The 14256-nt window shown below is 42.0% G+C and overlaps 1 protein-coding gene across 2 annotated transcripts in view; it reads left to right on the plus strand.

The window, feature by feature from the left end:
* Positions 1–14256, plus strand: part of mkln1 (muskelin 1) — a 107754-nt gene that overhangs the window by 74879 nt on the left and 18619 nt on the right. For both annotated transcript variants that reach the window (XM_003220747.4, XM_062983317.1), the window contains one exon: positions 12147–12294. In XM_003220747.4, coding sequence (XP_003220795.2) covers positions 12147–12294 — 148 coding nt within the window. The remainder of the gene's footprint in view (positions 1–12146; positions 12295–14256) is intronic.

Here is a 14256-nt window from a genome sequence, read left to right on the forward strand (position 1 = left end):
GATGAGTTGCTTCAGTGAGAGGGGTTTATTTTGCAGGGAATTTTTCAATATGGGTGGAGATTGTCTAACCCCTTTGTTCATTAGATTAATCAATATTCCTTATAGTTTGTAATAAAAAGCGATTAGAGAAAAAGGTGTGGTCAGGTAATGTCTGTTATGTGCCATGAAGTCAGTTTACCTTATAAAGATCTTATTCATGAATGACTTCCGAGAGATTGTGTTATCAGTATCCCTGTGTAGGTCTTGCAAACACAGGGCAGCTTTTTCCTTTATTGAGTCAATCCATCTGTCATATGTGTGGAATATGTATGGTCATGTTGTCAACATGTAGCCTTATTATTATCACACCTTCAAATCCCTGCTCTGCTTTCAAGATTACCAGGTGGCCCTTGGCATGTTATTCTTTTCCCAGCCTTAGTAGGCCATTGGATTCCTCAGAAAGAAGGTTCAAGGAGTTCAGGGAACTGGTCAGTTGTGCTTATTAATGCAACTCTGATGTAAGATGGCTGTGTATTGTGGGATATGAGAGATATTTCTAGAGCAGTTGGTTGTGTGGCATGGGATGAATATCTGTTGCTCAGAAGGAATGGAAAATACGATAATTTAGCTGTGGTTAACTGCACAAGCCCATAGTGGTACCTAAAGTGAATTTTTGGCTATCTGCTGTAAAATAAGGGGGTGTCACCTAATTTGACAGCAATAGGATCTGAAGTTAAATGCTCTTTGATTTAGTTTCCTAGAGATTATGGATGTCAGTGCATTTTAGCTACTCTCTGCCTCTATTTACAGGTTGACTTTAAACCCATAGTAATGTCTTAGGTATATTGCAGGCATGGGCAAACTTTTTTGCTTTGGGGCCACATTGTGGGTATGGCTAGAAGGGCCGGGCCAGGCCGGGAGGGATGAAGGATGGTCGGGCACATGCTAGCGAAGCATGAGCCCGCCCGGGAGGGGGAGGGACCAGGAAAAGGCAGGGCCACGATTGGGCAGAGCAGAGTCCGGGTCATCTTCAGGTTGTCCTCACAGTATGGCACCATATCCTTATGCAGGGAGGAAGCCGGGACACAGCTACTGCCCTGATCATCCTCCCCTGATCCTCTTGGCATTATGCCAGTAGGGAAGAGGACGAGACAGGCGGTGACTGAGAATGCTCCAAAGGGCTCTCAGCTACTGTGCGTCATCCTCGGTTTAATGTTTTATCTGATTTGTGCTGTCGTGTCTGGGCATGGCCCCATGTAAGCCACCCCGAGTCCCTCCGGGGAGATGGGGCGGGATATAAGAATAAAATTATTATTATTATTATCCTCGAGCTGTCCTCCCGGCATAAGGACGGGTCCACTTGCTCCATCTTTATGCCAGAAGGACGAGACATGCGGTGGCTGAGTGTGCTCCAGAGGGTTCTCAGCTGCTGAGTGCCTTCCTCCCCCGTCTTTTTGGCATAAGGACGCATCAGGAGGGCCTGAGGGAAGCACCCAGAGGGCTGCATCCAACCCCCGGGCCTTAGTTTGCCCATGCTGGGTATATTTACCTCAGGGAGGCTACAAATGGCCTGATGTTAATGTCCTGAATGGGACTTTAGTAATTACCTTCATTCTCCTACCAGTATTTCTGGGCCAGGCTTTCTCTCATTTCATTGTATTGGTCTTATGTTAAAGAATGAAACTTACTGTTTTATTTTGTTTCAGATACCAGGATACTGGATTAAATTTTTAATGAGAAACGTAAATCTGTTAAGACATAGGAGAACTTACAAAAATACTGCTATTTTAACTTCTATCTATTGTATTATTATTATTATTTGATGGAGCCCCCAAATGGCGTAGTGGACTAAGTGACTTGAAGGTTGGGTTGCTGACCTGAAAGCTGCCAGGTTCGAATCCCACCCGGGGAGAGTGCGGATGAGCTCCCTCTTCAGCTCCAGCTCCATGCGGGGACATGAGAGAAACCTCCCATAAAGATGGTAAAAACATCACAAACATCTGGGCGTCCCCTGAGCAACGTCCTTGCAGACGGCCAATTCTCTCTCTCCAGAAGTGACTCAAGCTGCTCCTGACATGAAAAAAAATTATTATTTGACCGGCATGTGTCATTGTATCAACCCATGCTTAGCACCTGTTGTTCCTCAGTGCAGATTTTTCTACATTATTGTTGTAATCAGAAACACTGTGGCTGGGAATATGCTTAGCCATTTCGATGCGTGAGCCAGAAAAACAGCTGCCTTGACAGCATCTTATTAGAAAAGCATCTGCGACACAGGCCTGTTTGGGAAGTAGGTAGCTTCTCTCTCTTTTTGCCAGTAGCACATCTGCTAGTGCTTTTATATAAAAGTTGGACTGTAACATGTTCAGTTTTTATTAGCCTTGGCAAAACATAAAGGTAGTGTAAATAACATCAGTTCAGAAGGTATAATTTGCACACTCATATCATGTAAACTAGTGGGTGGATGGAGTGAAAGAGTTCTGCATAGTCATTTATTTCTTCAGGATATGCTTTTATAAAAATTAGATCAGTGCAACAGATTCCTTTTTCTCAGTAAAGATAGCATGTATATATTTGCATAAGCCAACCTCACATATAGTTTGAAGGCAGATTTAGGGGCCCAAATTAAGTATTTTGATATGAGCTGTGAATAAGTTGAAGATAATTTCATGGAGGGTTGAAAGTGTCAGTGCCATTTCAGGACGCCACCACTGCTCTCATTTTTCTAACCAGGCATTCAGAAACACCATTTGCTACCCTACTCATAGAAGGGTGTTTAGAAGATACATTCCTCATGGATAGAGATAAGGAGTCCTTTCTTCAGAAGATGCCGTCTGATTCTGATAAATGCTTTGCGTGCACATGACATTTCTGGCATGCAACTTCAAGCACCAGTGTTTTCAGGGCCTCAGAGCTCTTTCTGTCTCTGTTTTTGGATTTCCTACCCTTCTCTCCCACACCATAGACTTACTTGTTGTTGGGAGCTTGGGATATTATTATAAAGAGGTATTGTCCATTGGTGGCATGATAGTAATATGTTCAGTATGAACAGTTGCTTGGAGGTTTTGTTTCTGTTAAATGTGTAAATGTGGCCTCTTTGACCACTCTTTTGGCCACTTAGTTATTGATCCTAAATTGTTACCTCTAACCAGAGCAGGCTCATTGAGTCATAGGATTTACATAGTATTGGCCTCCCAAGTTGCTTTTGATTCATTTGGAATTAGCAGTTGGACTTAAGACTATTTGTATAATATGAGTTTTTTAAAAATTAAAACCATAATTGTTGCTATGAGGGAATGATGCAATATCTCTGCTATGGACGTTTTGCATCTACCTAGTGATCCTTTATGGGCCTTAGAAAGTCTGCATGCTTTAGTGTCTTCATTTTCCTTGTCACCTTCCTCATTCTAGATCTTGAGTGAAACGGAGATCTGCCATCTATATTGTAGGATTTGGATTCTAAAGTACCTTGGGGAACTTGAAATATCTGATCTTTATCTCATTTCCAAACTTATGAAAACTAAATTCATCTTCTGCTTGAGATAGCCACCTTGAAATTTGTCAACCCCAATGTCCCTGCTGGTAAAATACACTTCTGTATCTAGTAAATGGACAGTGCTGGTGTCAGCACTTGTCTGCTCTCGTAAAAGGGATGGTGGATTTACAGGATTGTTACTGTTTTCACCAGGCCTGCATGTATGCGCACACATGTGCAAGCAAATGTACACTCTCACACAGTGCATTTAGCACACTTGTGAGGTTTGGAGCAGTGACTGCAATTTTGAACATGCATCTTTGGACTGTGTCTTAGCCTTATATTTGTTTGCAAGCTGTGGATTTCCCCAGTGGAAGCGGAGAGCCTCTTCTCAAGGTGGCTGGCATTTTGTATGAGCTGCCTCTACTTTTTTCTGTAATCATTCAGAGTGTGTGCTTTGCCAGAGCATGGGAAAGTAACTTTTGAAGGTGTACGACTCATAAGAGCATCTGGCCAGTATAGCTACTGAGAGTGCTGGCTGAGGAATTCTGGTGAAAACATAATAACTTCCCAAGGCTCTGTTTTTTTGCTAAAGAGAAACATACAAGATTTACTTTTGATGTAATCCCATGGTGTGTAGGAGCTCAGTTTCTCTGACTCAAGATTTATGGCCTTGCAAAGAGGAGGTATCCTTGAAAATATCCCTTGTTTGTTAAATGTGGAACATCCCGCTATTGTCGTGTTCTGACCCGGCTTGGCCCGCATGCCTGTGTGTCACATTCCACTTCGAAATGCTGTCTATAAACAGAGTCCTCTCGTGAACTTTGAACTACATTTCTTTGGAACTTATTTGAAGGCAAGGCTACTCCTCTCAGTGTACTGTTTGTATTTTACAGCTTGGTTTTTTTCCATCAGCTGTTCCTCTGTGCTGTTTGACTTTATAAACCCTTGTTTTGAAATCAGTGTATAAAATTAACCTGTTGTTATGTAGAAAAAATTCCAAGCAGACCACACTCTCTTCTGCAGCTACCTAACAAAATGGACAGGAAAATGAAGAAAATAATAGTTCAAACAGCATCTTAACTTGCAAAGGTGACAACAGTCAAAATGTGGACTCTGACTTATTTATTTGTATTTGTTGTTCTGTCTTTTTACTTGCATAAGATCCTATACAGCTTACTTCTAATCTATACACATAATAAAAGTGAAAAATGTGTATGTGTGTATGTGGAGGAGGTGTCCACTTACACAGACAGCCTCCTGCCTCCACAAATACCATTCTGTTCCCCACCCAAGTGGAGGTTTTCATGCGGGTGCAATTTCATCCTAGATGTTCTGTTTTTCCTTCAGAATGGACATCCCAGGGTTCCTTAATTTGCATGGCCCCGCCCACTACCTCTACTTTAATCTTTTCCTACCCTTTCCTGTGACACACAGCTAACAGTATCTGAACAAGAGGTTTGTGGAGAATTCATCATGATTTACAGGAGTTGTACTTGACCTACATCCAGAGCGCACTGTGAACCCAACCAATGATGGATATGGACTATACTTGCCACGAATGATGGGGCTTGCAGTACCTTCACTGATACTGTGACCCCCACCAACAATGATCTGGGACCAAACTTGGCACAGAGAAGTCCCATGACCAATTGAACACACTGCAGGGGTTAGTGGGATTGGATCTTGATTTTGGGCGTTATAGTTCACTTGCATCCAGAAAACACTGAACCTAGCTGACCAAACTTGTCAGCTCCAACATGGCCAACTGTGCATACAGGCCTGCTTTGGGGGCAATTGACCTTGGATCTGGGATATGTAGTTCATCCCTATCCAGAGAGCCCTGAACCCAGCCGATGATGGATCTGGACTAAACATGGCACTGGTGATTGACCTTGGATCTGGGAGTTATATTTCACCCTCATCCAGAGAGCCCTGAAGCCAGCCGACGATGGATCTGGACCAAACTTGACTCACAGACCCAACATGGCCAACTGTGAATACTCGCAGGGTTTGGGGTGATTGCCCTGGGAATCTGGTAGTTGTAGTTCACCCTGATCCTGACAGCACTGAACCCAGCCAGTGATGGATGTGGACCAAACTTAAGTGATATTACCTAACATCCCAAAACAAACAATGCCTTCTTCTAATAACCCGGTCACCACCGGGTCCCCAAGCTAGTTAAAAATAAAATGTAAAAACCATTTGTACAAGAGTTAATAAGCAATTAAACAATTACATTAAAACATATAATTAAAGCAGTTGAAAGCACAATTCAAACATAAGAGAAGAACCTCCATGTTCAAAGGCTGTGCCTGACCTTGGAATACTTTTGAAGAATGTAGCTCTGAGAATCCCACAATCAGTATGGCAGCTGATCCTGCTGATTGAGGATTCTGGGAGTTGTAGCCCCAAGTGACTTTTCCCTTGCTTTTTCTCTGAGTTCCAGTTTCTGGGAGGGAGACAGACTTCAGGGAAATGCCTGGTCTCCTATTCCAGATTGAGCAGGCCTGCTTAGGTGCCCTTTGCTGGTTCTTTGAGTCTGTCTGGGATGAAGGAAGCACCCCTTTTCCCACTGTATGTTGTGTGACCTAAGGGGAGAAGTAATGAAGTCTTCAAAAGTTTATAACATATACAATATTTCTAACTTTTAAGCACTAATTTCCAATAAGGAATATGTTCCTGCTGGACATCAAACAGGAGGAGTGATGATTACAGCAGCTGCCCTGGTGTCATGAGTCCATTGCTATCTTTCAGTTTTTGGTGTGATTCTCCATCTTAGCAGATGTTTCCATTTCCCATGCCTGGGTTCAGGAGTTTTTTTCTTTCCTTAGTATTCCATGTTTCATTTCTAGGAGATTGTGAGCCAGATTTTTCAACTTGTGAGGCCAACAGTTGGGGACTTCTCAAGGCTGTGTCACATGGGCAGTAGTTCTGTTGGAGGTCAACAGTAAAGATTTGGCAATTTATTTGAGCCAGGTTTTCTTCCTGTGCGACATGAGGAGACTGGGGGAAATTGTATATAAACCTAGATCTGCTTTTGATCTTTCCCTGCTTAATATCCTGGGACAAAGGGGCATCTGAACACTTGTTGCTATGCATGAAATGCGTAAAAGTGGCATCATTTTTGTCTTTATCATACAGCTGCACAAAAACTTAAGGAGCCCTGTAAGTAATCACTTGCCCAGTTGGTGGTGCTGAGTAAATCTCCTCCTTGTGAGCATTTAAATTTAATGAATTTAAATATTTGGTCCCTCCCGCCATAATTAACAGTATAGTCTGTGCTACACTTTTAAATAATGCTAATTAAAAATACAGAAAGTCATTCATTAGCCTTTATGTAATTTTTGCAACTCCTATGCAGTAAACTCTTTGAAACTAAGCAGTACAGGGATCCAAGTTGAGTTAGGGTTATGGATGTTGATGACTTAAACATCAGAACGGCGAAATGTTACTGTTCTCTTAATTTAAGGTTTTGTTTAAGTTAAGTAATGCTTAGATAATTGTTGTTAAAGAGGATCTTGAGGAATGTGGCCAGACAATCTGGTGGGAGCTTGGTGGTTGGATCTCTTTCAACTTGTAAGTTAAACATCAACCTCTTGGATGTCTTCTCCCTGTCTGTATGTGTGAGTTCCTGGGCCTGACAATCTCAGACCTTCAATTGATTTCTTTTGCATTCCTAAGGAAGGCGATGGGCTTGTTTATTGCTTCCATTAGGTGGTGTTTGTGGCAAACCCTTCTTATTGATCTCTTCTAACACTAAGACTATTTATTTAATCAAACTATTCTTAATACCATTGCTGTTTATGAATCAGATTAAATCAAATTAAATCAGGCCCCTTCAGGGGCAAAGAATACGAAGCAAGAGGCAGGTTTTTCATCTGCAGTATTGTTTAACTGGAGTTGATTCCTCACCCTATTAGCTGCAATCATTATTTAAATCATACCATGTGGCAAGAGATCTGATATCAGGTCTTCTTCTGCTTCATATAGTTTGGCCTTAGTTCTGGCACAGGTGTAACATACAGACAACAAGAAGAAGCAACACCCTAATTATTTTTTTGCCTTGTCTGATTGTGTCCCTTGCCGTTGATTCTCCTTGCCTTACTTGTTATATGCATTACATAGTCACCTTTTGAGCCTTTGCCCTCTTGCGTTCTGAGCAGCTCAGAGGAAGAAGGGTTTTGAGGTGATGATTTTTCCTCTTGGCTCTGTGCTTGTGTTTTGCCGAGCCCGGCATGCTGTTGAGAACTGCTTAGTCACGGTGCGATGTTTTCCTTGCCTTTTTAGAGTTGCAAGGAGGGGTGGCTGCTTGGCATGTAGCCACAGGCTAGCACGGTTAGGTTATTTGTACGTTGCAAACTCTGCCTTGTACATGGCACGTTGTGTTCTGCATATGATTAGCTGACAAGTATGATGAAGTTTTCTTTCCTTTTGGAATGAGTTTCCTTTACATGCCCATTTCCAGTGTGTGTGTGTTGATGGTATTTACAAGCTGCCTCCATCCCTCTCCCAGCAGTTTGCCTGGGTGCCACCCACCCTTCTCTTCCACCTCTGTAAAATGATCCAAGAGGAGAGAGGAGAAAAAGAGAACAAATACACAAGAGATCACATGCCAGTCACACATGCTTGCTCAAGGGCCGTTGCCCTGGGAAACAGAAACCACGACTTGTCCGGTAAACAATAGGAGCGGCCAATTATTTGATTATGCTTTTTTATGGGAATTATTGTGAAACCTCCAACAATTCTCCACTGTGTTCAACCAGCATCAGGGTTTGGAAATTAAACCAGGACTATTGTGGCAAGGTCCTCTTTGAAGGTTTCTTGAAATTCCCTTTGGTGGGAACTTCTTTTTCTGGGTATACTTAGGAAAGTACAGCAAATATCATCCTGCCAAGTACAGAGGTTCTAGATCAGGCATGGGCAAACTTTGGCCCTCCAGCTGTTTGAACTTCAACTCTCACAATTCCTACCGGCTGTTAGGGCTGAAGTTTGCCCATGCCTGTTCTAGAGCCATCAGCTACTTCTGGATGGTCATATCTCAGCTCAATTCAAATTTTGTGCCAACCCACACATATCATTCTGTTCTCAGAATGTGTACATGCAATGCAAAAGCCTCTAAAACATCACAGTGTCCTGTTTTGTCTGAATTAGAAGACAGTGGTTACTAACTTTGGAACAAGCCAGCATGCTAAAACAGAGTTCAGAATGGTTTCCACATCCTGGCTTGTTCGAAAGCTGGCTACCATTGTTTGGATAGCCGAAGCTGTTCTCGTTGTATTGAGATAAAGAAGAAAATGGACTGCGTGTCTGGACAGAATCCTCATCTTATTAGATGTTATGATCTGAACCAGGTGTGTTTGTGCATTTCTTTGTCCCTGCTTCTATTTGCATCCCTCTGCTCTTCTCTAGTTTCCCTTCCTAAGTTAGACTTCCTTCAGTAGTATGGTACAAGTTTGAACGAGTTGTCAAACAAGGGAAAACAAATCTATTGAAGTAATAATGTGAGACTACAGGCATTGGAGATTTTTTTTTTTTAATAACCCTTCATGTTTCCCCCATATTTTGATAATCTTAGGAGTAAATTGCCTGTTGAAATTGATCTTATTTTAAAAAAGAAAATGCAAACTTTCCCCTGAATTTTCCTAGTGCTGCACTTAAATGTGTATTGCATCCTAACCCACTCCAATTTACCCGCTCCCTGGTTTCACATCTTTCTCTGGCCATCCAGTCCAATAAAAGCACACTATAAGTAATAATAATCTTATCAAAAAGTCAAAGTACTTATGTACGTATATTTGTTCCTCAAAGGCTCCTACATGGCTTGATGGATCTAGATCAATATTGGTACGCATACCTTCTATTATCGAACTTAAAATACTTGTGGAGTTTAAAGTACAGAAATCCAGTCGTTTCAGGACCAGGGCCCCAAAATCTAGACTAAGTTAAAAAAAAGTATGTATGGGTGGATGGATGTACTGCTCAGATGCAACCATCAGATGGCAGTATATAGACAGAAAGGCAACCTCAGGGAGTTCGCAGAAAGATATTCTAGGACAGTGGTTCTCAACTTTGCTAATGCTGCAACCAACTTAATAGTTGTAGTGACCCCAACCATACAATTATTTCCATTGCTACTTCATAACTGTAATTTTGCTGCTGTTATGAATCATAATGTAAATATCTGATATGCAGGATGCATTTTCATTCACTGGACCAAATTTGGCACAAATCCCCGATTCGCTCAAATTTGAATACTGGGGTGAGGATTGATTTTGTCATTTGGGAGTTGTAGTTGCTGGGATTTATAATTAACCTACAATCAAAGAGCATTTTGAACTCCACCAACGGAATTGAACCAAATTTGGCATACAGAACTCCCATGAATGACCCAACAGAAAATATTGGAAGGGTTTGGTGGGCATTGACCTTGAGTTCTGGAATTGTAGTTCACCTCTACCCAGAGAGCACCGTGGACTCAAACAATGATCGATCTGGACTAAACTTGGCACGAATACTCAATACTATATTCCCAAATGTGAACACTGGTGGAGTTTGGGGAAAATAGACCTTGACATTTGGGAGTTGTAGTTACTGGGATTTATAGTTCACCTACAATCAAAGAGCATTCTGAACTCGACCAATAATGGAATTTAACTAATCTTGGCATACAGAACTCCCATGACTAACAGAAAATGCTGGAGAGATTTGGGAGGAATTGACAGTCTTTGGCGACCCCCCCCCCCTCCCGTGACATCCCCCTCCTGATCCCCCCCCCCCAGGGGTCCCAATCCCATGGAGACATTCTAAGGGAGGCCTTCTCAGAGGCTTAAGGCAAAGATGGAGGTGAGCTGGAGAAGGGAGAAAGGAGATCTTATGATGACAAAACTGGTATTCAGCTATTAACAGAATCCTATATTCAGAGCAATGTGCTTTTTATACATGGAGAAAATAATTAAGATGGGTTAATTTGTGGTGAGAAGCTGCATAATGAAACTGATAAGACACTAGCTTATTAAACCAGCGTTGCCCAGATATTTCAGAATATTATAAAACTAAAAATGGGCATTTGTAATTTGTAGCATTAGAAAATACATGCGTGATCAACTCCAGGTCCATACATTTTACACACACACACACTCATACACTCATCGTCACTCTCCTGTCTGCCAGCTGGCAATGCTTACATTTTAAGCTTGTTAAGGATCAGACATAATAATTTCTAGACTTATTTATTTTTATTTATTTATTTCCAACATTTATATCCCGCCCTTCTCACCCGAAGGGACTCAGGGCGGCGTACAAAATTGGCAACAATTCGATGCCTATACATAATTAAAACAGCAATAAAAATCCAATAAAACAATTAAAACAATATAAAAATATAAAAACATATGATTAAAACCCATTCCTCCAAAATCCTCGTGCTATAGCCGTAAATCAGTCCGGGTCGTCATTATCATTTAATCTTCAAAAGCCTGGGCACATAGCCATGTTTTCAGGGCTTTTCTAAAACTCAAAAGGGTTGGGGCTTGCCGTATTTCTCTGGGGAGGGTGTTCCACAGCCGGGGAGCCACCACCGAGAAGGCCCTGTCCCTCGTCCCCACCAGCCGTGCCTGTGAGGCAGGCGGGACCGAGAGCAGGGACTCTCCAGATGACCTTAGGGATCTTCCTGGCTCATAGGAGGAGATACGTTCGGACAAGTAGATTGGGCCAGAACCGTTTAGGGCTTTATAGGTCAAAACCAGCACTTTGAATTGGGCTCGGTAGCATATCGGCAGCCAGTGGAGCTGGCTAAGTAGGGAGGTGGTACGCTCCCTATAAGCCGCCCCAGTTATTAATCTGGCTGCCGCCCGTTGTACGAATTGGAGCTTCCGGGCCGTCTTCAAAGGCAACCCCACGTAGAGAGCGTTGCAGTAGTCCAAACGGGATGTAACCAGAGCGTGGACCACCGTAGCCAAGTCAGACCTCCCAAGGAACGGGCGCAGCTGGCGCACAAGACTTCCTTGACCACAGGTAATTTGATTGAGAGCCAGTGCAGTGCAATTGTTTTACTGTGATGGACTATTATATTTGAATCCCTGCTATGCCCTAAACCCATTGTGTGACTCTGTAACCTTTTCCACAGGTTGGTTATAGGGATAAAACATGATGGCAATGTGTAGTTCCCTCAGACGTTTGGCGGAAGTATATATATATATATATATAATGAATTAAAAATATTAAGGAATTCTCCAGGAAGAACAAGCACATGCTGAACTCGGAATGGTTTTCTTGCCAAGGAGCTTATGAGAACATTTTGTCCTGCTTTTTTCCAGCCGTTGGTCATAAAAGGGGCAGAGACTTTGGTGGTGGTTAAAGCAAAGGGCAGGAAATACTGCCAGTAATTAATTTGGTTCTGTTGTAGAAGATTGTGTGGAGAAGATGCTGCAGGGTCTGGGTAAAACTGGAAATTTTCCTGCACTGAGTATACCAGGTGCATAACAGCAGTTGACCTTTTTATCTGTGGATGAAGGGGATTTAACACCTTCTGAAGACACTGGCTTGGGAAAGGCTAAACTAAAATTTCCTTTAGGATTTGAGATTTTTCTGCCATCTAGTGGTTATCTGCTTTGTTGTTTAAACAGATTAGTTTACTTACCATTATAAAATATGTACTTTACTCCTCCCCCCCCCCCCCCCCCCCCCCCAGTTCCGATGACAGGGTTTACCCAAAGAGCTACCATTGATCCAGAACTGAACGAAATCCATGTGTTGTCTGGACTTAGTAAAGACAAGGAGAAGAGGGAAGAGAATGTTCGGAATTCCTTCTGGATTTATGACATTGTGCGAAACAGCTGGTAAGTTGGCAGAAGACTTTCCTCAGGGGAGGGAGAACGTGTGCCAGCATTATGGCTTTTGACAGGTAAAAGGGTAAAAGTATATACACTTTATTGTGCAAACTTGTGTCTCTCTCTAACCATGTCGAGGCAAAGCTAACTGTGAGTCTCTGTTCCCTTCCTCTCCAACTCCCAAACAATCTTTCAATATGGTTTAACTGTTCTGGATCTGAGTCATCCAGAAAAAATAGCACTTTGCTGTATCCATTGCTAAAGCATTACCCAGAGCCACATAGCTGCAGGTGCAAGCAATTCAACCAGCAGTAATTTGGATGTGTGGTTTATACAGAGACATTAGAAATAAGGTCACCCCAGGGTGATGTTTTGCCATCTTCTGTTTACACAAACATGCTAGAAGATACAGAAGGGAAATGTAGACAAAGCTTCTATAACTGCTCTGTAGAGGTGGTGGTAGTGGTAGAACTTATATAAGCTCCTCTGATTAGATTATCTCAAATGGGTACTGTAAAGACTGATGTGGCAGAGAGGAATCCCTTTTGATCCCACCGCTGCCACCAATTGTAAAGAGGTGAGGTAGAGGAATCCTTTCTGATCCCACCACACACGCAGTTACCACCAATATAAAGATGTCTTATGGATGATGATTTTAATTATATTATTATATGTTTTAACTATCTTCTTCTTCGCTGCCACCAATGGAGGAGATGTCAGGCAGATGACGCTTGTTGTTTTTATGCTTTCTTTGTTTATTTTACTTCAGATGTTGATGTTGCTTAACTTAGTATAGGAGTATGACAGAGACTTAGATGGAATAAATTCAAAACAAGTTTATTGCATGTACAGAGCTTGATGGTTTCTTATAACTTGTTAAAGGCACTTAGCTTAATGGTTACAAATAGATATGAGGTGTTCAAACTTTCAAAATACTTCTTTCTCCAAACTAAACTAGAACCTGATCCTCCTAGATCCACTGGGATTAACTTTCCCTAATCCCCAGCCTCTACAACTAACCCTAAACAAGTCTCCTAACTTGCTTAGTCTGGCCTAATAGAGGTCTGTCCCTCCTGGTTTCCTTCAGTCTTGAAACCAGACTGCTCCCTGTGATTTAAAATCACAGACTGTCTAAAATAAATCACTTTATTTTAGATCTGACTCAAATTCTTTTATTTGAGCCACCCTGATCCTCCACATGAGAATCAGTCTCTTCCCTGCGACTAGAAATCACAGACTGACACTGGGTTTTTAAAACATTCCCCCTTTTCCTTTCCAAATGGCGGTTGGCTCCGCCCCCGTTGTCATGACTACCTGTCCTTCAAAGCTGAGCTGGCTACCTCCTGGTATTAGCAGCTCTAATACTCACCATTTTAAATTAACCAAACCTGACTGTTTAAACAAATCAAATAAACATGTCATCATTAAACAAAATAAAATCATACACTTCTTTACAGGTACAGTTTTAACTTCTGTAGATTTTATTATTCATGGACATGAGACCCAGATAAGTATATATTTAGGAATCTCTAGGTCCTGCAGTATTACTCTGGGCAGCTCTAGTCATGTTGGAGGATTGCTAGAGAGAATATCTGTAGGAATCTCTAGGTCCTCCAATTTTGTATTCATCTTCCAGCAGATGTTGATTATATTCTGGAAGACCTAGAAATTCCTATACATGTCTTTATGTGCTGTTTTTCACTTTCATGGGGGCCCTCTGTCCATAGACCCAGTGAATGTGGAGATCCACTGTATTATCAAGACTGTGTCTGGCAGGATAAAACTGTTATCATTATTGCAATACAGATTTTCTGTCAAATATGGGGGGCAGGGGTCATAAGTGGCCATAACCACCTTGTCTACCCCCATTACCTACCTCTTATTATGTTATATACATGCTTCAGCCTTTGAGAGTAGTCAAGAGGCATGTATGTAGTCTATGCAGTATAATGGTGGTTCATTTGCAGTCTG

Source organism: Anolis carolinensis, chromosome 5, assembly GCF_035594765.1.
Source record: "Anolis carolinensis isolate JA03-04 chromosome 5, rAnoCar3.1.pri, whole genome shotgun sequence".
Classification (NCBI taxonomy): domain Eukaryota; kingdom Metazoa; phylum Chordata; class Lepidosauria; order Squamata; family Dactyloidae; genus Anolis; species Anolis carolinensis.